The sequence below is a fragment of the Dipodomys merriami genome, unplaced genomic scaffold, assembly GCF_024711535.1.
Source record: "Dipodomys merriami isolate MVZ:Mamm:240054 unplaced genomic scaffold, mDipMer1.0.p SCAF_125, whole genome shotgun sequence".
NCBI classification, from domain to species: domain Eukaryota; kingdom Metazoa; phylum Chordata; class Mammalia; order Rodentia; family Heteromyidae; genus Dipodomys; species Dipodomys merriami.
Genome location: NW_027202549.1, coordinates 796041 through 817223, shown reverse-complemented (window position 1 = coordinate 817223; position 21183 = coordinate 796041). Strand labels below are relative to the sequence as shown.

Genomic DNA, 21183 nt, shown 5'->3' with positions numbered 1-21183 from the left:
GTGTTTTATTAGAGTTATTTTTTTTTTCAGTCAGTTCCTTTTATCTTTTATTTGCTCTGGTACCTAAAGGTCCATGGCCTATTAGACTTTCTAAGTTCCAGTTTTCCATAATTCCTTTACAAATCATGAGTGTTACTAATTTCCCTCATTGTAAGATGATAATATTAAGCCTAAGAATGGTGGCTCATGCCTGTCATCCTAGCTACTCAGGAGGCTGAGAGTTGAGAATCACAGTTCAAAGCCAGCTCAAGCAGGAAAGTCCGAGAGACTCTTATCTCCAATAAACCAATAAAAAAATACCAGAAGTAGCACTGTGGCTCAAGTGGTAGAGTGCTCACCTTGAGCTGAAGAGCTCAAGGTCAGCACCCAGGCCTAGAGTTCAAGCTCCACAACGTACAAAAAAAGAAAAAAAAAATATATAAGGTGAGAGGAAGCTAAGCTGAAGTGAATGAGAAAAAGCAGGTATAGGTTTCCTGCTTAATAACTAAGAAGTTCTCACAGGAGGCACAGCTGAGCTTAAATTGCTGGCCTGAGGATAGCATTATTCTGGTCAGAACTCAAAATGTAGTAAGCCTATGAAACCTTGAGGGTTACTGGGAAATTCTAAGGTCCAGTCCTCAGTCAGTGATCTACATTTTTACAGGCAGTACCTTTGTCTATTATTGTATTAAGAGTTCTTTGAGGTTGGGTTTTTTGTTTGTTTGTTTTAGTTTTATTTTGGTCTGTTATGGAGTTGGGCACTGTCCCTCAGCTCTTCAGCTCAAGGCTACCACTCTACCACTTGAACCACAGGGCCACTTTGGATTTTCTGGTGATTTGTTGGAGATAAGAGTCTCATGGACTTTCCTGCCCAGGCTGGCTTTGAACTGCGATCCTCAGATCTCATCTTCCTGAGTAGCTAGGATGACAGGTGTGAGCCACTGGTACCCGGCTAAGTTTGGGTTTTTTAAGGCCTGCATTTTGGTTTGGTTTGGTTTTTGGCTATACTGGGGTTTGAACTCAAGGCCTCTTACTTGCTCCACTGCTCTACCACTTGTGTTGATTATTTTGAAATGAAGTATAGCAGACTCTACTGCTTGGAATGGCTTCAAACCACCATCCTCTATATCTGAGTAGTTGAAATTACAAAGATAAGCCACTGGCAGCCGGGTGCTGGTGGCTCACGCCTGTAATCCTAGCTACTCAGGAGGCTGAGATCTGAGGATCGTGGTTCAAAGCCAGCCCTGGCAGGAGAGACCGTGAGAATCCTATCTCCAATAAACCACCAGAAAACCGGAAGTGGCACAGTAGCTCAAGTGGTAGAGCTCTTGCCTTGAGCTGAAGAGCTGAGGGACAGCGCCCAGGCCCAGAGTTCAAGCCCCACAACTGACCAAAAAAAAAAAAGATAAGCTACTGGCACTCAGGCTCTGTGTGTGTGTGTGTGTGTGTGTGTGTGTGTGTGTGTGTGTGTGTGTGTGTGTGTGTGTGTGTGTGTGTCTAAAGTCCCTCAAGGCTGGTAACTTGTTAAACTACTTGAGCCACAGTTCTCCTACCAGAGTTTTGCCAGGTTAATTGGAGATAAGAGACTCAGGGACTTTTTCGCCCAGCTGGCTTCGATCACTATCCTCAGATCTCAGCCTCCTGTGTAGCTGGGATTACAGGTATGAGCCACTAATACCCACCTTGGGTGTACAGTTTTAATTCTAAGACAAAGCATAAGGGAAAAAAAAAAGGACAAGATATCCTTGAAACTCACAGTTGAGTCTAGCCTCCTGACCAAAGCTCTGAATAATTTGGTTTTCATCATTATTGGATACTATCTCCAGCTCTCTTGCATAAAGCCTTCCAAATATGTTTAAAGGAAAAAAAATGTCAAAAAAAAAATCACATGAAGCCAGGCACTGGTAGCTCATGCCTGTAACCCTAGCTACTCAGGACGTTGAGATCTGAGGATCGCAGTTCAAAGCCAGCCCAGGCCGCAAAGTCTATAAGACTTTTATCTCCAGTGAACCACCAGGAAACTGGAAGTGGTGCTGTGGCTCAAAGTGGTAGAGTGGCTTGCCTTGAGCCAAAGAGATCAGGGACAGCACCCAGACTCAGAGTTCCAGCCCCATAACCGAAAAAAATATATATATATATATATATTATATGCTGTTTATTTGACTTTTTAAAAATTGCACCTGTGGACAATTGCAAAAATGAAAACAAATCAATCTTATACAGAGTGTTAAGTTTTCACACAGGATCATCCAGTGGAGGCTGGCCTATGAATTTCAGGGCTCTCAGGTTTAGCGCATCCTGCTGGCCTACAATAATGAAATTGGCCTCTGGCAGCAATGTCGTTCTGATTCACAAGGATTTTCTCACGCAGAAGCCTCAGGACCTGAGCACAATGCCTAGGCCAGGAGAGGTTGTGAGAGTTATCAACCAGTCTCTTCTATGACATCTCTTCTGCCTCTTGAGATATGTACCTGTTACTCCACCTGGGTGGGACATAGGATTGAGGATTATTGGCTCTGTGCGCTTGAAAAGTGATTTTGTTGTTATTGTTCTTGGATTTTTGAGCTAGTCCTGGGGTTTGAACTAGGCACTGTCCCTGAGATTCTTTTTCTCAAGTCTAATTCTCTACCATTTGAGCCACAACTCTGCTTCCAGCTTTTTCTGAGTGATTTTAGCGATAAGAGTTTCATGGACTTTCCTGCCCGGGCTGGCTTTGAACTGCAATCCTCAGATCTCAGCCTCCAGAGTAGCTAGGATTATAAGTGTGAGCCACCAGCACCCAACTTCTTCTTCTTCTTCTTCTTTTTTTTTTTATTTTTTTTATTTCACTATTTTATATACTTGAACCCTCTCTAGAGACAGCCTAATGAAAAAGTAAATCTTCATCTATTAAGGCATTTGGCCCTGTTTAATTGGATTTGACCGCTTGGGCACACCTGCACAAAAGCTTTCAAATGAAATGTACCTTTTCGTTGCCTGAGCCTAATTGAAAATTGTCCCAAGAGAACATTTTCTACAATTGCTGGGAAATTTGCCATGTCAAGTTGAGTGTTTCAATGACTAAATTCAGCACTAAATTTTTGATGCCAAAAAAAAAAAAAATCACAAAAACCTTGAAGATTGGAACACAAGAGGACAGACCATTAGCTCTGATGGTTACATCTATGTTACTGTCATTGCAACACTTAATTGTGCTGGGTAAATTAAATCAGTTGGATTTCAGTAATTAAGATACCCTGAGAAGCACACAGCTGCACAGATCTTGGCTTTTTGAGTAGCACAATTATAGTGCCCTTGGGAGCTGGGAAGGTAGCTCAGTGGTAGAGTGCTTGCCTCACATGCATGAGATCCTGGGTTCAATTCCTCAGCACCACATAAACAGAAAAGCCGGAAGTGGCACTGTGGCTCAAATGGTAAAGCACTCACCTTGAGCTGAAGAGCTGAGGGACAGCGCCCAGGCCCAGAGTTCAAGCCCCACAACCAACACACACACACACACACAAATTATAGTTGCCTTGCTGCCTTTCAGGTGATGTCAGGAAATAAGATATGCCTTAGGAAATAGAAGCAATTTAGAACCTTGTACCTTATATGTCAACCAAAGGAGAAGAGACAAAAGCTATCAATTTAGAGCCACCTGTCAGGAAATACTGCAGAAACTCAAAGCATGCAAACGAATAGATGTTTTTGTTTGTTTGTCTTGGTCAGTCATGGGGCTTGAACTCTGGGCCTGGGCACTGTCCTCAGCTCTTCAGCTCAAGGCTAGTGCTCTACCACTTGAGCCACCGTGCCACTTCCGGTCTTTTTCTGCCTATGTGGTGCTGAGGAATCTAACCCAGGACCTCATGCATATAAGCAGGCACTTAACTGTTGAGCCACCTTCCCAGCCCCTTGTTTTGTTTTGTTTAAAAGTGGTCCTAGGGTTTAAACTCAGGGCCTGTACTTACTCTGCAGGTACTCTACTACTGGGGCCACACCACAGCCTAAGGAGTGGATGAACTTTTCAGTGGGGGGGGGGGTGCGGGGGGAGACTTCAGTATTCCCTGATTGAAAGCTATTGGCATAAGAGAAGTTGCGAACAGAATAATTAGAACTGGAGCATCCTGTGTGCAATTGAAAGGGGAGCATATTTGAGGTAGCTATTATTAATCGTGTGTGTGTGTGTGTGTGTGTGTGTGTGTGTGTGTGTGTGTGTGTGTGTGTGTGTGTGTGTTGGTCTTGGGGCTTAAACTCAAGGCCTAGGCATTGGCCCTGTGTGTGTGTGTGTGTGTGTGTGTGTGTGTGTGTGTGTGTGTGTGTGTGTGTGTGTGTGTGTGTGTGTGTGTGTGTGTGTGTGTGTGTGTGTTGGTCTTGGGGCTTAAACTCAAGGCCTGGGCATTGGCCCTGAGCTCCTTTTGTTCCAGGCTAGCTCTCTACCACGTGAGCCACAACTTTTTGGGGGTTATTTGGAGATAAGAGGCTCGCAATCTTTCCTGTCTAGGCTGGCTTAGAACCACAATCCTTAGATCTCAGTCTCCTGAAGTAGCTAGGATGACAAGCATGAACCATGAGAACCCAGTTTGGGGTTAATTTTTACAGAGGTGGTTGCTTGAGCTGATTTATTTTTTTGATAAACTTTATGAAATTTCATATTCGTATTGGGGGGTTGTCTCTTGTATTCTGGAATCTCAGAATTCAGGGGGACAGTGACTTCACTGAATTTAGGTATAAGGACCTGCTGCTCCACTCCTGATTTTTTAATAGCTGCCAGGAAGATCGAGCCTCTGATGTAGCCATCTGTTCCATGGCCCAAGCAAGAGCACTGGCAGTGAACTGCAGACATTCATCCTCCGACATTCCTTCTTGGTATGTAGCATCCACACAGCCATAGATAAAAGCTCCCAGAGCCTCTTGGCAAAGGGCTGTCTCGCCATCATACCTCCCATAAGAACTGAGTACAAACACTATACTTTCAGGGATCATTTCTATTGTTTGTTACAAGAACTGAGTACACCTGGCCCATTTTGTTCAGGGTCCATGATGATTCCTGCCATCAGGTCTTTCACATATTTCCTTAAAAAGACTGGCTGATTGTGAACCAGTGGAGGCTCATTAAGTTCAACGTGGTGGAAACCAAGCTCATAAGTGACAGCACCCGCTGCTGCTTGGGTATCAGCTGCTAAGCCTGAGCAACAGCAGAAAATTCGGTCACGAATAGGGGTCAGCTTGTCCATCACTGGGTTTAGGATGTAGGACCCCCTGGAGTCAGCCCCTAGAACCACACCCCTGTCAAACTGCACAGCCATGACGGTGGTCCCTGTGGTCACTACCCAGTTTTCCCAGTCAGGAGCAATGGCCTCGGGTCCCCATTCTGGGGGAAGGACCAATTCCTCCTACACGTACTAAGGTGGCTGCCATCTTCTTCCTCCAATGCTACCACAAAGCTTGAGCTGGTTTCAATAATAGTCTAGCTTGCTGTATATCTTTTATTTCAGTCGGTCGTGGGGCTTGAATTCTGGGCCTTGTTGTTGCCCCTGAGCTGTTCAGCTCAAGGCAAACGCTCCACAAGTTGAGCCATAGCACCACTTCTGGTTTTCTGGTAGTTCATTGGAGATCAGAGTCTCATGAGCTTTCCTGCCCAGGCTGGCTTTGGAACCGCAATCCTCAGATCTAAACCTCCTGAGTAGCTAGGATGACAGGCTTGAGCCACCAGTGCCTGGATTGCTATACATCATATAGAGAGTAGGCTGGTTATTATAGATAATGCATTGGTTTCCTAGGCTAGTGGCTAACGATGATTGATCCAAGGTTGTTACATCTGGTCTGGTCATTGTCTTATTTCTATATTCAGTCTCTCAGTGGTATTAGTGTTCTTGGAGTGATGGAGCAAGAGCCAGGGCTTCTGGAGTCCCAGCAGACTGGACTCAGCCACCTGTCCTGATATGAGACAAGTAGGGTGAAGGGCAAGGAAAAAGGAAGGGAAGGAAGGAAGGAAAGGGAAGGAAGGAATTCCGTGTGGCCACATAGGGAAAAGTAGGTAATGAGGTTCAGCCACCCCAAAGTCATATTTTTCAGAGTGCTCACAAGAACTTCCAGGTTTTATAGAAAAGGAAGAAAAGCTGGGCACCAGTGGCTCACACCTATAATCCTAGCTACTTAGGATGCTGAAGTCAGAGGATCAGGCTTCAAAGCCATCCCTGGCAGGGAAGTCCGTGAGACACTTATCTCCAGTGAACCACCAGAAAACCGGAAGTGATGCTGTGGCTTAAGTGGGAAAGTGCTAGCCTTGAGCAAAAGGTCAGGGACAGTGCCCAGACCCAAAGTTCAAGCCCCATGACCAGCTAAAAAAAAAAAAAAGGAAGCGAAGAAGGGAGGAGGTTGAAGTGTGAATAACATCACAGGCAGTAGTTTTGATAAGGCCACAGATAAAAGCAATCCTCAGCTCTGATTTTAGGAGGACTTAATAGAGAAATTGTCACTATTGCTTGGAGGTAGTTTCTGTCAAGTATTTTAAAAAATGTTTATGGGTCAGTCCTGTCTTCTTCCACAACCCAGGGGACTGCAGGAAGGAAACACTCTATAGAGGAAAAGTTAAACCAGATAGTCAGCTTGGGAAAAGAAAATGGATTAGGCCAGTGACCTTTGCCCTCCTTCCTTAAAACTATGCAGGGATTGGTGGTGCATACCTTAATCTCAACATTCAGGAAGCTTTGGGCTGGGAAGGTGGCTCAGTGGTAGAGCACTTGCCTTGCATGCATGAGGCCCTGGGTTTGATTGCCCTGCACCACATAAGCAAAAAGAAAAAAAGCCGGAAGTGGCGCTGTGGCTCAAGTGGTAGAGTGCTAGCCTTGAGCTGAAAAGCTGAGGGACAGCGCCCAGGCCCAGAGTTCAGGCCCCACAACCGGACCCAAAAAAAATAAAATAAAATTCAGGAAGCTGAACAGAAGGATTCTGGCTTGAGTTCTAGGCTGACAGTAAGGTCCTGTCTAAACAAACACAAATGTATCCCCCCCCCCAAAAAAAAAAAGTGCTAAAATCTAGTTGTTTTTTTAATTGGTTGTAGAGTTTGAACTCCTCAAGGCTTGGGCACTGTCCCTGAGGTCTTTTGCTCAAGGGTAGTGCTCTACCACTTCGAGCCACTGCTCCTGTTGTTTTCCTGATACTTAATTGGAGATAAGAGTCTCATGGACTTTTCCTGCCCCAGCTAGCTTTGAACTGTGATCCTAAAATCTCAAGCCTCCTGAATAACTAGGATTACAGGCTGGAGCCACCAGCACCTAGCTAGTTATTTTTATTTTTTTGCCCATGCTGTCAGACTTGGAGCTCAAGTATACCTTATCTTTAATTCTTCCAAGAAACTAGAACTCTAGGTCTGATTCACCACACCCAGCAAGAATGTTTAACTTTTCGGCTCACATCTATAATCCTAGCTACTCAGGAGGCTAAGATCTAAGGATCGTGGTTTGAAGCCAGCTGGGGCAGGAAAGTCTGAGACTCTTATCTCCAATTAGCACAAAAATGTTGGAAATATAGCTGTGGCTCTAGTGATAGAATATTAGCCTTGAGCAAAAGAAGCTAGTACCCTGACTGTGAGTTCAAGCCCCAGGACCTGCACACACAAAAAAAGTTTTAACTTTTCCAAGTTAGGTACCAAATTATTTTTGTGCTGGAGACTGAACCCAGGGCCCCATGAATGCTAAGCACATACTTCACGACTGAGACTCCCACCACAAAACAAAACAATACTAAAAATTGGAGATGAGAGTCTCACAGACATTTCTGCCTGGCTGGCTTTGAACAGTGATCCTCAGATCTCAGCCTCCTCAGTAGCTAAGATGACAGGCATGAGCCACCAGCGCCAGGCTTAGCACTGTTTTGAACTGTGGGCCTTATACTTACTAGACAGATACTCTAGGGCTGAGCCATGCCTCCTTTTTTCCCCCGGTTATTTTGAGATAAAAATCACTTTTTGCTTAGACCTGCACCTGGATTTCAATCCTCTCACTGTAATGAATGACAGACACACACTGCTACACTCAGGTCTTTAGGTGAAAAACTAAAGACAGATGCTCATAGCTCACACCTGTCATCCTAGCTACTCAAGAAGCTGAGATCTGGGGACTGCCATTCAAAGCCGGCCCAGGTAGTAACAGCTACGAGACTCATCTCCACTAAACTACCAAGAGCCAGAAGTGGCACTGTAGCTCAAGTGGTAGAGCACTGGCCCTGAGCAAAAAAAAGCAGCTCAGGAACAGCGCCCAGGCCCTGAGTTCAAGCCCCAGGACTGGCTGAAGTGGGAAGAGGGAGCCAAGTCCTCATGGCTCACGCTTGTAATCCTAGCTACTCAGGAGGTTAAGATCTGAGGATTGTGATTCAAAGCCAACTTGGCAGGAAAGTCCTTGAGATTCTTATTTATTTTTTTTGTCAGTCATGGGGCTTGAACTCTGGGCTTGTGTGCTGTCCCTGCACTCTTCAGCTCAAGGCGAGCACTCTACCGCTTGAGCCACAGCCACCCCTTCTGGTTTTCTAGTAGTTTTTATTGGAGATAAGAGTCGTTTGGACTTAGCTGCTCAGGCTGGCTTTGAACCATGATCCTCAGATCTTAGCCTCTGAGTAGCTAGGATTATAGGCGTGAGCCACCAGCACCCTGGCTCCTTGAGATTCTTATTTCAATTAACCACCTAAAAACCAGGAGTGGAACTGTGACTCAAATTGGTAGAGCACTAGCCTTGAGCAAAAAGCAACTCAGGCATAGCACCCAGGCCCTGAGTTCAAACTCCAACATAAGGAAAAAAAAAAAAAGACACCTAGTTATCAATCTTTTTGATCTATTTCAAAGTCTTTCACAATTTTTTCTATACTTTAGGCCAACTTTTCTTCAAATAGTTACATTAAGCCAGGCGCCGGGGGTTCACACCTGTAATCCTAGCTATTCTGGAAGCTGAGATCTCAGGATCACAGTTCAAAGCCATCCCAGGCAGGAAAGTCCATGATACTCTCATCTCCAATGGACCACCAGAAAACTGGAAGTGGCACTGTGGCTCACTCAAGTGGTAGAGAGCTCGACTTGAGCTGAATAGCTCAGGAACAGCAACAAGGCCCAGAGTGCAAGTCCCATGACTGACAAAAATAAAAAAGAGGTAGAGTGCCAGCCTTATGCAAAAGAGCCAAAGGACAGCAACAAGGGCTGGAGTTTGAGCCCCATTACTGGCACTTGATTCTCTTTATCAAGAATATGTGCAGATTCTCTCATCTGTCCACTGGTGGAATAGGAAATCCCTTCAGGAGTGTTATGAGTCACACGTGACCACCCCATTTGACCAGCTGCCCCCTCTCTTCCGGTTATGTTGGAAGCCTCGTGCTTCTTTGTGTGGTTTGTGCAGAGGGTGACGCTTGGTGTATTGCCATGGCTTATCCCATCCTTGGGATTACTTGTTTCACTTTGTGTTAGAACTGGCCAGAGAAGCAGAACAATAGCATTTGTCCTAAAATGATGTAGTTCATTTGTCCACGCAGCCAGCCTCCATTACAGAGGCCCAGCTCGCCCTAGCTAAGAGACTCACGATTGGCAGTCTCGGGGTTCTGGTGATTGGGCTCTCCCAAACACACCAATCATGCTTCTGATGAGCAATGAAGGAAAAAGAGATTGGGATACCCTATGACCCATATTTCCTATGTTGCATTTCCTGAAAAGCTAACCTAACGTCTGCCCAGTGTCTTTTTTTTTTTTTTTTTTTTTTTTTGCTGGTTCTGGGGCTTAAACTCAGGGATTGAGTGATGTCCCTGAGCCTTTTTGTCCTCAAGGCTAGTGCTCTACCACTTGAGCCACACCACTACTTCTGGCTTCTTCTCAGTAATTTACTGGAGATAAGAGGCTCATGGACTTTTCTGCCTAGGTTGGCTTCAAACCTCATGCCTCAGATCTCAGCCTCCTGAGTGGCTAGGATTACAGGCGTGAGCACCTGGCTTGTCCCTGTGTTTTTTGTTTTTTTTTTTTTTCCTCAAGGCTAGCGCTCTACCACAGCTCCATTCCAGTTGTCTTGGTGGTTAATTGGAGATAAGCATCTCACGGGCTTTTCTGCCTGGGCTTGCCTTTGAACTGTGACCCTCAGATGTTAGCTGTGTGAGTAGTTGGTGCCGAGAGCCACCAGCGCCCCGCACATTTCTACCTTTTTATTTATTTATTTTTGCAAAAGGTCTGCTCCTGTTCCTGCAGCTTCCATTTGGGAACTATACAAATTCTGCCGCTTCCATCCATCTGGTGACCCCACCTGAGTAAGAAGACTTAGTGTCTTCCATCTACCTTCACAGAAGTTGGTCCCATGGCCAGACATCACAACCAGAGGTGAGCTGGAATTTTTTTCTTCCTTTCACATCTTCCTATGGCAGGGATGTCAATCAAAACTTCACCTAGCATGCATGAAGCCCTGAGTTCAATTCCGCAGTACCACATACATAGAAAAGGCCAGATGTGGTATTGTGACTTTCAAGTTGTTGGTAGTGTGTTAGCCTTGAGCAAAAGCAGTTCAGGGACAGTGCTCAGGCCCTGAGTTCAAGCCCCCAGACCGGCAAAAAAAAAAAACAAAAACCCAAAAACCTGTTACAGCTGTCTCCAATCACAGCACCATCCTTGGGACTGGTGTCAGATGGAGAAGCATCATAGAATACGCCAAAGGCCACAGTGAAAAACCAGCTGGGCAGCAAAGTCCTTGAGACTCATCAGAAAGCCAGAAACGGAGCTGTGACTCAAGTAAGAGTGATAAGCCTTGAGCACAAAAGCTCAGGAATAGCTCCCAGGACAGGTCCCTCCCCCCGCCCCCCCACCCCCCAAAAAAGGACTCATCTTCCCTGCTCAACCATCAGTCATCAGTGTGTTATCTGTTTTGATCCAGGTAACCTGGACACTTTCCTTGGGCTTCCCTGTGGTCACACAGGATACACCCAAGCCCCTGGGGCTTGCAGGCTGACCGATGCTCCTCTAGGCTGCCAAACAAGTCTCCAAACTTCCACTTTTGCCTCTTACATTTTTTTTTGTGGGCTACAGGGCCTTGGCTATGAATGTACTCCGAGTTTGTGCTTTTTCTCTGAAACCTAGAGAGAAAGAGTAAGAGAAAAGGGAGGTGGAGGGAGACAGATAAGACAGACTGACTGTGACACCTAGTCCAGGTGTATAAGAGAAATTGTGATGTCTAAGGATACACCCCTTACAAGTTACTCAGTCCTAGGCACATGGACCCAGCTCTGCCTCATCTTTCTCTGCTTTCTGGAGTCACTGTCTAGACAAGATTTCTTTTTTCTTTTTTTAATCAGTCATGGGGCTTGAACTCTGGGCCCAGGCACTGTCCCTCAGCTCTTCAGCTCAAGGCTGAGCACTGTACCATTTGAGCCATAGTGCCACTTATGGTTTTCTGGTGGCTTATTGGAGATAGTTTCACGGCCTAGGCTGGCTTTGAACCACAATCCTCAGATCTCAGCCTTCTGAGTAGCTAGGATTACAGGCCTGAGCCACCAGCGCCTGGCTTAGACATGATTTCTATCTTGGTTGCTGAGGAGGAAGGGCCTTCTGCCTTCCCTGACCCAGGAATATAGAAAAGAGGCCATGAAAACTGGAGACGCAAAGCTACTCAAACCAACTCACTCCAATAGATCCCTCAGCAGAGCAAAGAGGCTGCCCAGACGGGTAAAACTTGCCAGGGAACCTCACTGATCTATTTTCATTTTTTCCTATTGGTCGCTCAATTTTAACACCACTTATACACAAAAGAAAAGGTGTCCTTTCAGATAAGAAATAACGTGGAGTTCTTAGAGGAGCACTAAAAGTCCAAAGTAGAAGTAATTTTATCTTGTTCCTCCATATAAGAGGATTAAAAAAAAGTATTTTTCAGGAGATGTTCATTGAAGGATGCTCTCCTTGGAAGGTGGGCCATTGCAGGTTGTCTGGGCAGTGTACCAGCTTTGGATCTCTGGGCCAAGTGATGTACTAGTTCCACTAGAGCAGGCTGGAGTTGCTGGTCTCGTCCTTCTAGGTACCAGTAATGAGTCTGTCTTCTGTGTGACTGCTGGAAGCCTTCTGATTTTCCAGCAATAGTGCTAGACAAAGAAAAGGAGAGAATGGAAGAGACTGACCGGGAGATGTGGACTTCATGAAGACTTAGAGACTCTTTTCTCATTCACACCATCATTCTTCCTGCAAACATCCTAAGTCTGTGTTCTGCTGGGGTGTTTTTGTTTGTTTCTGTTGCTCAAGGTGAGCACTCTACCACTTGAGCTACAGCGCCACTTCCGGTTTTCTGGTGGTTTATTGGAGAATAGTGTCTTACAGACGTTCCAGCTCTGGCTGGCTTTGAACTGTGATCCTCCGAACTCAGCCTCCTGAGTAGCTAGTATGACAGGCGTAAGCCACCAGCACCTGGCTTCTTTCACTAATCTTTTTTCGCCAGTCCTAGGACTTGAACTCAGGGCCTGGGCACTGTCCCTGAGCTTCTTTTGCCCAAGGCTAGCACTTTACCTCTTGAGCCACAGCGCCACTTCTGGCTTTTTCTGTTTATGTGGTACCGAGGAATGGAACCCAGGGACTCATGCATGCAAGGCAAGCATTCTACCACTGAGCCACCTTCTCGGCCCCTCACTGATCTTTTTTTTTTTTTTTGGGGGGGGGTCCAGTTGTGGGGCCTGAACTCTGGGCCTGGGCGCTGTCCCTCAGCTCTTCAGCTCAAGGCTAGCACTCTACCACCTGAGCCACAGTGCCACTTCCGGCCTTTCTCTTTTTGCTTATGTGGTGCTGAAGAATCGAACCCAGGGCCTCATGCATGCAAGGCAAGCGCTCTACCACTGAGCCACCTTCCCAGCCCATCCCTCACTGATCTTTAGCAAAGCTGAGGTCCCCCTCCTCCAATCCAACCTGTGGTTGAGTCCATGTCTAGCTCCACCTTGGCCGCATCTGTTCCTGTTTTGTCTGCCTCCTGTGCTGAGCAGCTTTCTTGCAGAGGACCTCCTTGACCGTCAGGGACCTCATAGGATCCTTAGGCCTTAACCTAGCCTGTGAAGGATACATCAGGGACTTAGCACCCACCAATCAGGGGGATAAGCCTGGCACAAGCCTCTACCCCTTATTGCTCTGTAGTCCCACCCCATCCCACAGAAGACAACGAACTGTGGGTGACTCTGGATCTGCACGGCTGTCCTAAGTTCAGGAGATTGCCTTGGAAATATGGACCTCTTTGAGTTACCTTCTGATCTGTCCTGGCTTTGGCATTATAGAAGGAGATGGAATCAGGCCCATCGGGCAGTGCCGTCTGCTGTAGCTGGCTGAACTTGTCTTGGTCATCTTCTCCCTAGGGGGAAGCCAGACTCTAGTATAGTCTCTTCCCTTTCCAGCCTGGCACTGCCAGGAACCACCCTGGCAGTGCCTGTGTTGGGCATCGGGATATATATCCTATGTTGATGGGCACCTCTCAAACCCAGCAATCCCCGTGTCTCAGCATCCACTCCAGAAGAGTGGCAGTAGCGAGAGTGCTATCTTCTTTCTCTGTCCCCTCCCCTTGATCACTGAGGACAGGACTCGGATCTGGGTCTCTGGCTGGTCCAGCCATGGGAGAAGAGCCTAGGGCGCCTCATATCTTGCGATATTTGGGGGGAGCGCACAAGGCCGCGCAGGGCACTGCCGCCTCCGTTAACCTCACTCATGGTCCTTCGTGCCACTCACCAGAGACACGACCCTGCTGGCGGGCACCATGCCTGGCCGGATGCTGCCGCCCAGCTTCAGTGCCACCTGCATGTCCTCAGGGATGACAAAAGACTCGTTGTACCAGATGTCAAATTCTGCAAGGAAGCAGGGAGACAGTCAGGTGGAAGGGCAAACCCTTCTGTCCCAGAGCTTATCCCAGGATCTAGGATCCTCCATCCTCTCTCCGCACCCGATGCCCTGGCCTTATCGCCTATGTTCAGCCCTAACAGCCCTGGAAACGACACACCTGTTCAACCCCATCTGTGCCAGCAAGCAGCTCTGAGGGCATTTCCAGAACCCAGCTCAGAGTCTCTATTTTTTTTTTTTTTTGGTTGGTCATGGAGCTTGAACTCAGGACCTGGGCCCTGTCCCTGAGCTCTTTTTTTTTTTTTTGTCAGTCGTGGGGCTTGTACTCAGGGCTTGGGCACTGTCCCAGCGCTCTTCAGCTCAAGGCAAGTGCTTTACCACTTGAGCCACAGCACCACTTCCACTTTTCAAGTGGTTTATTGGAGGTAAGAGTCTCACGGACTTTCCTGCCTAGACTGGCTTTGAACCATGATTCTCAGATCTCAGCCTCCTGAGTAGCTAGGATTACAGGCGTAAGCCACCGGGCTCCCAGGTCCTGAGCTCTGTTTGCTCAAGGCTAGCTCTCTACCACTTGAGCCACAGCTCTGCTTCTGGTTTCCTGGTGGTTCATTGGAGATTTATAGGTCTCACAGACTTTTCTGCAGGGGCTGGCTTTGAACCTCGATCCTCAGATCTCAACCTCCTGAGTAGCTAGGATTACAGGTGTGGACACCAGCTAAGTATCTTTCTCTTGACCTCAAGAGTCCTTCCAGACTTTTTTTGTTTTTTTTTGGGGGGGAGGGATTGGTCGTGGGTCTTGAACTCTGGGCCTGGGCGCTGTCCCTCAGCTCTTCAGCTCAAAGCTGGTGCTCTACACCTTGAGCCACAGCACCACTTCTGGCTTTTTCTGCTTATGTGGTGCTGAGGAATCCAACCCAGGGCCTCATGCGTGCGAGGCAAGCGCTCCATTGAGCCACCTTCCTAGTCCCCTTCCAGACTTCCTTAACTGACCCACCTGTGAGCAGGCGGTGGCGACACTGGTCCACCAGGCGCTGGCAGTACTGGATCTCGGCCCTGAGATCTCGCAGTTCCTGGTACTCGCTGCGGTACTGCTTTTTCAGGTCTTTGAGCTTTACAATCAGCAGGAATTCCTCCTCATCTATGATCATCAGCCCCTTGCTCTCGTACTCACCTGCAGGGTGATGGAGGGGGTCAGGGGATGAGGCCAGCCAGCCTGGGTTGGTGAAGGAAGACATTTGACCCATGAATGGGCACAGTGCTGGCCAAGTCATGAATGACAAGGAGGCTGGATGGCAGGACTGAGCGAGGCAAGGAAGTAAAGAAAGCACAAGGCTGCTACATCATATCTATAGGAAGGGGCAATTTTTTCTTTTGGTCAATCCTGTGGCTTGAACTCTGGGCCTGGGCGCTGTCCCTCAGCTCTTCAGCTCAAGGCTAGTGCTCTACCACTTGAGCCACAGCGCCACTTCTGGTTTTCTACTGGTTAACTGGAGATAAGAGTCTCACAGACTTTCCTGTCCAGGCTGGCTTCAAACTGTGATCCTCAGATCTCAGCCTCTTGAGTAGATAGGACTACAAGGGTGAGCCACCAGCACTTGGGTTCTAGAATGGTTTGGATCAGAGTCTCCTCCTCCATCAGTCTCTCTTCCCTTTTCCCCCTTCCCAAACCGATCTCATAAGTTTCATGGTTTTTCTTTTTTTCTTATGCTGTCCTGTGGCTTAAACTCAGGGCCTAAACTCAAGCCTCCTACTTGGCTTTTTACTCAGGGCTAGCCCTTTACCCCTTGAGCCACAGTCCTACTTCTAGCTTGTTTTCGTGCTTTACTGGTGATAAGAGTCTCAGGGATTTGTCTGCCCAGTCTGGCTTCAAACCATGATCATCCAATCTCAGCTTCCCCAGCAGCTAAGATTACAGGAGTGAGTCATGGTGCTCGACCTCTGAGGGTACTTTTTTACAAATCCATTTACTGCCTAGTGTGGTCTCCTCATTTAGCCATGGATGGGGCCTGCCCCATGGACCTTGTATAAGGGGCTCCCAGCGAACCATCTCCTGGGGGTATTTATTGCAAAACCACAGGCCAGTTTATCCATGGACAGCATCATCAATGAGGTGGAAGGGCTGGAGCTTAGGTCTGAGATGAGGATGTAAGGAAAGACATGATACTTGTAGAAGCTGGACCGCACCCCTTCACCCCTGAGGGCTGACCAGCACTAAGCCCTACGCAGCAGATTGAGAGGGCCCAGCCCTCTCCTCTCCATGTTTACCTTCCGTTTCCCGTAGTGACTTCTGGCTTTGCAGCGCCTCTTTGGTGGAATCTATCTCCTTTTTGATGGCATTGATGCGCTGCGTGATCTCACTGGCCTTTTTCCTCCGTTCATTCAAGATGGATTTGTTTTCTTTGAAGATGCGGTTGATCTCACTACCTCGCTCGTTCTTAAAGTCCTCAAAAGCCATAGGTTTGGTGGGTGGAGTACTCGGCCTAGGGACAGAGGAGGAGGGGAGATAACAAGGAGACAGGAATGAGGAGCTACCCTTGGCAGCACCAGGCACTGGATGTTTATTCACTAGAGCTCCTGTGGGCAGAAGGCATTCATGGGTGCCTAGAACTTTTATTTCTTGTGTGTATTTCTTGTGTTAGCATGCGCTAACCCTAGGGCTTGAACTCAGGCCCTGGGCTCTGTCCCTAAGCTTTTTTTCCCCCCCTCAATGATAAAACTTTACTACTTAATTGATCCACAGCTTTTGCGCTGTTTGTTTTTGTTTTTTTGGGGGGGGGGGTAGTGTAATTCCTTAGAGTCTCACAGACTTTCCTGCCCAGGCTGGCTTCAAACTGCAATCCTCAGATCTAACCCTCCCTGAGTAGCTAGGATTTATAGTCATGAGCCACTAGCAACTGGCAAACATTTTTTCTTTATAGACATGAGCCATCAGAACCTTTTTACATAATCATCTTCTCTTTTATATTTCTAAAAACTCATTTGATGACCCACCAGGGAAGTGACGAGAGGAAAAAGAAGGAATTTCACTGAGAGAATTTTGTGCCTTTTAAGTATTTGCAAAAGATGCTTTACCAGCACTGGTGGCTCACGCTTGTAATCCTAGCTACTCAAGAGGTTGAGATCTGAGGATCACAGTTCAGAGCCAGCCTGGACAGGAAAAGTCTGTGAGGCTCTTATATCCAATTAACCACCAAAAAGCCAGAAATGGAGGTATAATCCAAGTAATAGTATACTACTTGGTAGTATACCAACCTTGAATGAAAAAGCTAAGGGAAAATGCAAGGCCCTGAAAAAAAAATCATTAAAAAAAAAACCAAAAAAACAAATGCTAGCCAGGCGCCCGTGGCTCACGCCTGTAAATTCTAGCTACTCAGGAGGCTGAGATCTGAGGATCGAGGTTCCACGCCAGCCTGAGCAGAAAAGTCCATGAGACTCTTTATCTTCAATAAACCACTGGAAAACTGGAAGTGGCTCTGTGGCTCAAGTGGTAGCGCGCTCGCCTTGAGCTGAAGAGCTGAGGGACAGTGCCCAGGCCCAGAGCTCAAGACCCACGACCGGGGGGAAAAAAAAAGTTACCTGGGTGGGCGCGATTCTTCCTTAGGCGAGTCGGAGGGCTCAATACTGGATGTCTCCCGGTCCCTAGAAAGCATGTCTTTGGCATCTCCATCTTTGGAAGACAGGATCAGCTGGGTCTTGGAGGTGGAATTCAAGTCGAAGTCTTTCCCGCTCTGGGGGCTGCTGGCTCCTTCCTTTCTGGCTGAGGGGCTGGCAGGAGGCAGGAATGCCCTCAGGGCCCAGTCGAGGAGAGCAGACAAAGAGCTAAAGATGTTGTTCAGCCCTCTCCATACCCAGAGACCCACACCATTTAGTTCCTATCTTTCCTTCCTTTTGTTGGTTAGGTTCATTGGGGTCAAGGGTTGAGCCCAGGCCTTTCATGCTTGGCTAATATTCTACCCAGTACCACCTCCTATCTCTCCCTCCTTAACTTCAGGACGAAGAAAGGGAGAGCTTCCTTTTCTCTCCTTCTCCCCCAATGAACAAGGATCCCTCAACTATCTCAGGGGGACACGCCTAGCAAAAGAATAAACAACGGGACTTGAAGGTGTACGGACCTGGGGGGTGGGCTGCAGGCTCTCAGAAGCCAATGGGCAGTGATGAAGTTATTAGTCACGAGGAGGGGTGAATCTGTCTGCGAGCCAATGGTAAACTAGGAGTCCAGGCTCCCTTGATCTGGACCTATCTGACCTGAGACTCTTTGAGTCCAAGCTCCCCTGATCTGCACCAGTACCCCTACCACCTCTCAGGAAAGTAGTCGACCATCTTCCCTTCAGCTGTGGCACGCCTGAACAGAACTAAACTGACGAGAGGATGCCCACGGTTATTGTTTCCACCATTTCTTCCTCTACTCTATCTTCCCCCTTCTTTTCTGAATTTTTTGTTTTTATTTTTTGTTGGTTGTGGGGCTTGAACTCTGGGCCTGGGCACCGTCCCTGAGCTCTTCAGCTCAAGGCGAGCGCTCTACCACTTGAGCTACAACGCCACTTCTAGTTTTCTAGCGGTTTATTGGAGATAAGAGTCTCACAGACTTTCCTGCCCAGGCTGGCTTTGAACCACGATCCTCAGATCTCAGCCTCCAGAGTAGCTAGGATGGTTAGGATGATAGGCATGATGAGCCACAGGCACCCAGCTTTTCCCTCTGTACCTCTTCTTCCCTTTTCTCCCTTTCTTCCTTCCTCCCATTCCACTTTCGTCCTTCTCCCTCTTCCCCTTCCCCCTCTCATCTCAGACTGGCCTGCAATGCGGGCTTCCCCCACCCAGAGCTTGGTTTATAGGCATGTGTGACCATTCCCAGCCTCTTCTTGCAGTAAGGGTGTCTCAGGGACCACTCTCCATCCACAGTATTGAATAGCAAGGGCTAGGGTGTGACTGCCCTCTTGAAAAAGCAGGAAGAGCAAGGTTTCCCTCCACTGTTTGACGCTCACCCCTGAACTATGGCCCACTGTGAGAACTATATCCATCCGCTTATGCTCACAATACCACAGTGACTTTGATGCTGTTGTTCTTCCCATTTTAGGGCTGTGGAAACAAGCGCACCATCATTACCACCCTACATCCAAGATGATCTCATAGGTGTGGCAAGTAAACCTGAACATGAACTCTGAAACCTGTATGCTTGTCTACTGCTACTCAGCCCTGGCTGGACGGCAGAGGGAGGGGGTGGACGCAGTTAACACCTTTGCACTAGGAGGACAGGGGTGAGCTAGCAAAAGATCTCTTACCTGATCTGTTCTTTGAATCCTTTCTTCGTCTTGGACTTCTTCCCGGGTTTGGAAGAGTAGGGGGCAACTCCGAGTCCAAAGCTTTGTCCATCAGGTTCACCTACTAAGTGGCCATCAACATCCACGATCCCTGCCTAGATAGAGGCTGGTGTAAAGGTCATGGGGCAAGGTTAAAAGTTGGGGCTTCTAAGCTGGGTGCTGGTGGCTCACACCTGTAATCCTTAGCTGCTTAGGAGGCTGAGATCTGAGGATCCTGGTTCACAGGTAGCCTGGGCAGGAAAGTCTTTGAGATACTTTCTGGGGGTTTTTGTTTGTTTTTGGGTTTCTTTTGTTTTGTTTTTTGTTTTTTTTGCCAGTCCTGGGGCTTTGAACTCAGGGCCTGGGCACTAGCCCTGAGGGTTTTGTTTTGTTTTGTTTTGTTTTGTTGTTTTTTTGCCACTTCTGGCTTTTTCTGTGTATGTGGTACTGAGGAATTGAACTCAGGGCTTCATGCATGCTAGGCAAGCACTCTACCACTGAGCCACCTTCCCAGCCCCTCCATGAAATTCTTATCTCCAATAAATGCCCAAAAAAGCCAAAAATGGAGTTGTTACTCAAGTGGTAGAGTGCTAGCCTTTAGCAAAAGAAGCTTAGAGACAGGGCCCAGGCCCTGAGTTCAAGCCCCAGAATCAGCAGGCACATATGCACACGTTCCCTCCTCCTCCTCGCCCCCCCCCTCCCCGCCATGTTTGGGCTTCTCAGAGATGCAACTAGATATGACCTAAGGCTTGAGATGGGCCCGTTTGCCCTACATACTAAGATCTGGCAGTACCTGCTGATGCCAGTTTTTGGCTGTCCAAATACCCCTATCCTAACCCATCCCTGTGGCTCTGAAGAACAGTTTCTAGTCTAGGTCCAATGTGTGGACATCATTGTTCAATTCAGAAGTGGCCGGCTCGTACAAAGGCACCCCGTGCTCCTCCTGGAGGTAACCTTTTCCTGAGGCAATCCTAGGTCAGTTAGCAGGTACTGTTAGCAGGAAGCAGGTGTGCTTACCTTCTGCACAGCAGAAATGGTTGCAAAGTCATTCTTATCTATGAGAGTGTACTTCCTGCGCAGGGCAGACTCTATCTCCTGTTCCTGTTGGCTTGAGAGAGAGAGAAAGACAGAGTTTTATGGGGGGGGGGGGCCATACTGGGCCCACTTGGGCAAAACTAAGTTATGGATTAGAAGGGGTTTTTGTTGTTTTGTTATGTTTTGTTGTTTTTTTATCAGTCATGGGGCTTGAACTCTGGGCCTGAGTGCTGTCCCTCAGCTCTTCAGCTCCAGGCTAGTGCTCTACCACTTGAGCCACAGCGCCACTTCCAGTTTTCCAGTGGTTCATTAGAGATAAGAGTTTCACGAACATTCCTGCCCCAGGCTGGCTTTGAACCGCGATCCTCAGCTCTCAGCTTCCTGAGGAGCTAGGATGACAGGCGTGAGCCACTGTTTGAGCGATGAACATAGTGGCATAGACTGTTCACAGGAGGCAGAGGAAGGATCTCAGTTTTGAGGACCTACCTCAAAAACAAAAATATGAAAGCGCTAGAGGTGTGGCTCAAGGGGTAGAGCACCTGCTTAAGAAGTACAAGCTCTGAGTTCAATCCCTAGTAATGAAAGAAAAAAAAAAGTTGTTGTTGAGACACATCCTTATCTTGAGCCCGAAGACAAAGCACACAGAGGGCCCACACATTCACTGTCCAGTATCCAAACCTACACCCAAACCATCTGACATGCCAGGTGCATCTGTTCCAGAGGTGACACGTCAATATGGGCTGTAAGGCCTATGCTCCGGCCAAGGTTTGCTCTCTAATAGTTCCTCAGAGTCATGTGACCAGTCTTTGATATTACCCAGCCTGAACTGGCAGTGGGAGATCTGCACTCAAACTATAAATGCCTTCCTTCTGAAGTAGGGGGCAGGGGAGTCTGGTGATGCCAAGCTCTGAGTAGGTTCACAGCTCTCACACTGTGGACTTCCTATCCTACTAATGAACTCAGTAAACATCCACACCCAATACTCTGATCTGGATCCTCACATGACAGAGAGAAAGGAGTGCTCTTGAAAGCACGTACCCAGGATCATGGAAAATGATAGGCAGGCACCGGTGGCTCATG

The 21183-nt window shown here is 47.6% G+C and overlaps 1 protein-coding gene, 1 long non-coding RNA gene and 1 pseudogene across 9 annotated transcripts in view; 1 reads left to right on the top strand and 2 right to left on the bottom strand.

Moving 5' to 3' along the window:
- Window positions 1–21183, top strand: part of LOC138823987 (uncharacterized) — a 32007-nt gene that overhangs the window by 2719 nt on the left and 8105 nt on the right. For 3 of the 4 annotated variants that reach the window (XR_011370973.1, XR_011370974.1, XR_011370972.1), the window contains exons 3-4: window positions 10155–10303; window positions 18846–18901. This is a non-coding gene — a long non-coding RNA (uncharacterized lncRNA). The remainder of the gene's footprint in view (window positions 1–10154; window positions 10304–18845; window positions 18902–21183) is intronic. The other variant, XR_011370975.1, reaches the window with a different exon arrangement.
- LOC138824098 (proteasome subunit beta type-6-like) lies at window positions 2454–5376 on the bottom strand (annotated as a pseudogene).
- The window catches only part of Kif9 (kinesin family member 9), a 29571-nt gene continuing 20160 nt past the window's right edge, over window positions 11773–21183 (bottom strand). For 2 of the 5 annotated variants that reach the window (XM_070017545.1, XM_070017546.1), the window contains exons 15-23: window positions 20086–20176; window positions 19051–19184; window positions 17348–17536; window positions 16037–16251; window positions 14766–14942; window positions 13664–13779; window positions 13188–13292; window positions 12860–12997; window positions 11773–12048 (exon numbers count right to left, since the gene is read on the bottom strand). In XM_070017545.1, coding sequence (XP_069873646.1) covers window positions 12878–12997; window positions 13188–13292; window positions 13664–13779; window positions 14766–14942; window positions 16037–16251; window positions 17348–17536; window positions 19051–19184; window positions 20086–20176 — 1147 coding nt within the window. In that variant the 3' untranslated portion in view covers window positions 11773–12048; window positions 12860–12877. Of the gene's footprint in view, window positions 12049–12859; window positions 12998–13187; window positions 13293–13663; window positions 13780–14765; window positions 14943–16036; window positions 16252–17347; window positions 17568–19050; window positions 19185–20085; window positions 20177–21183 lie in introns of all 5 variants that reach the window. The other 3 variants (XM_070017542.1, XM_070017544.1, XM_070017543.1) reach the window with 2 other exon arrangements.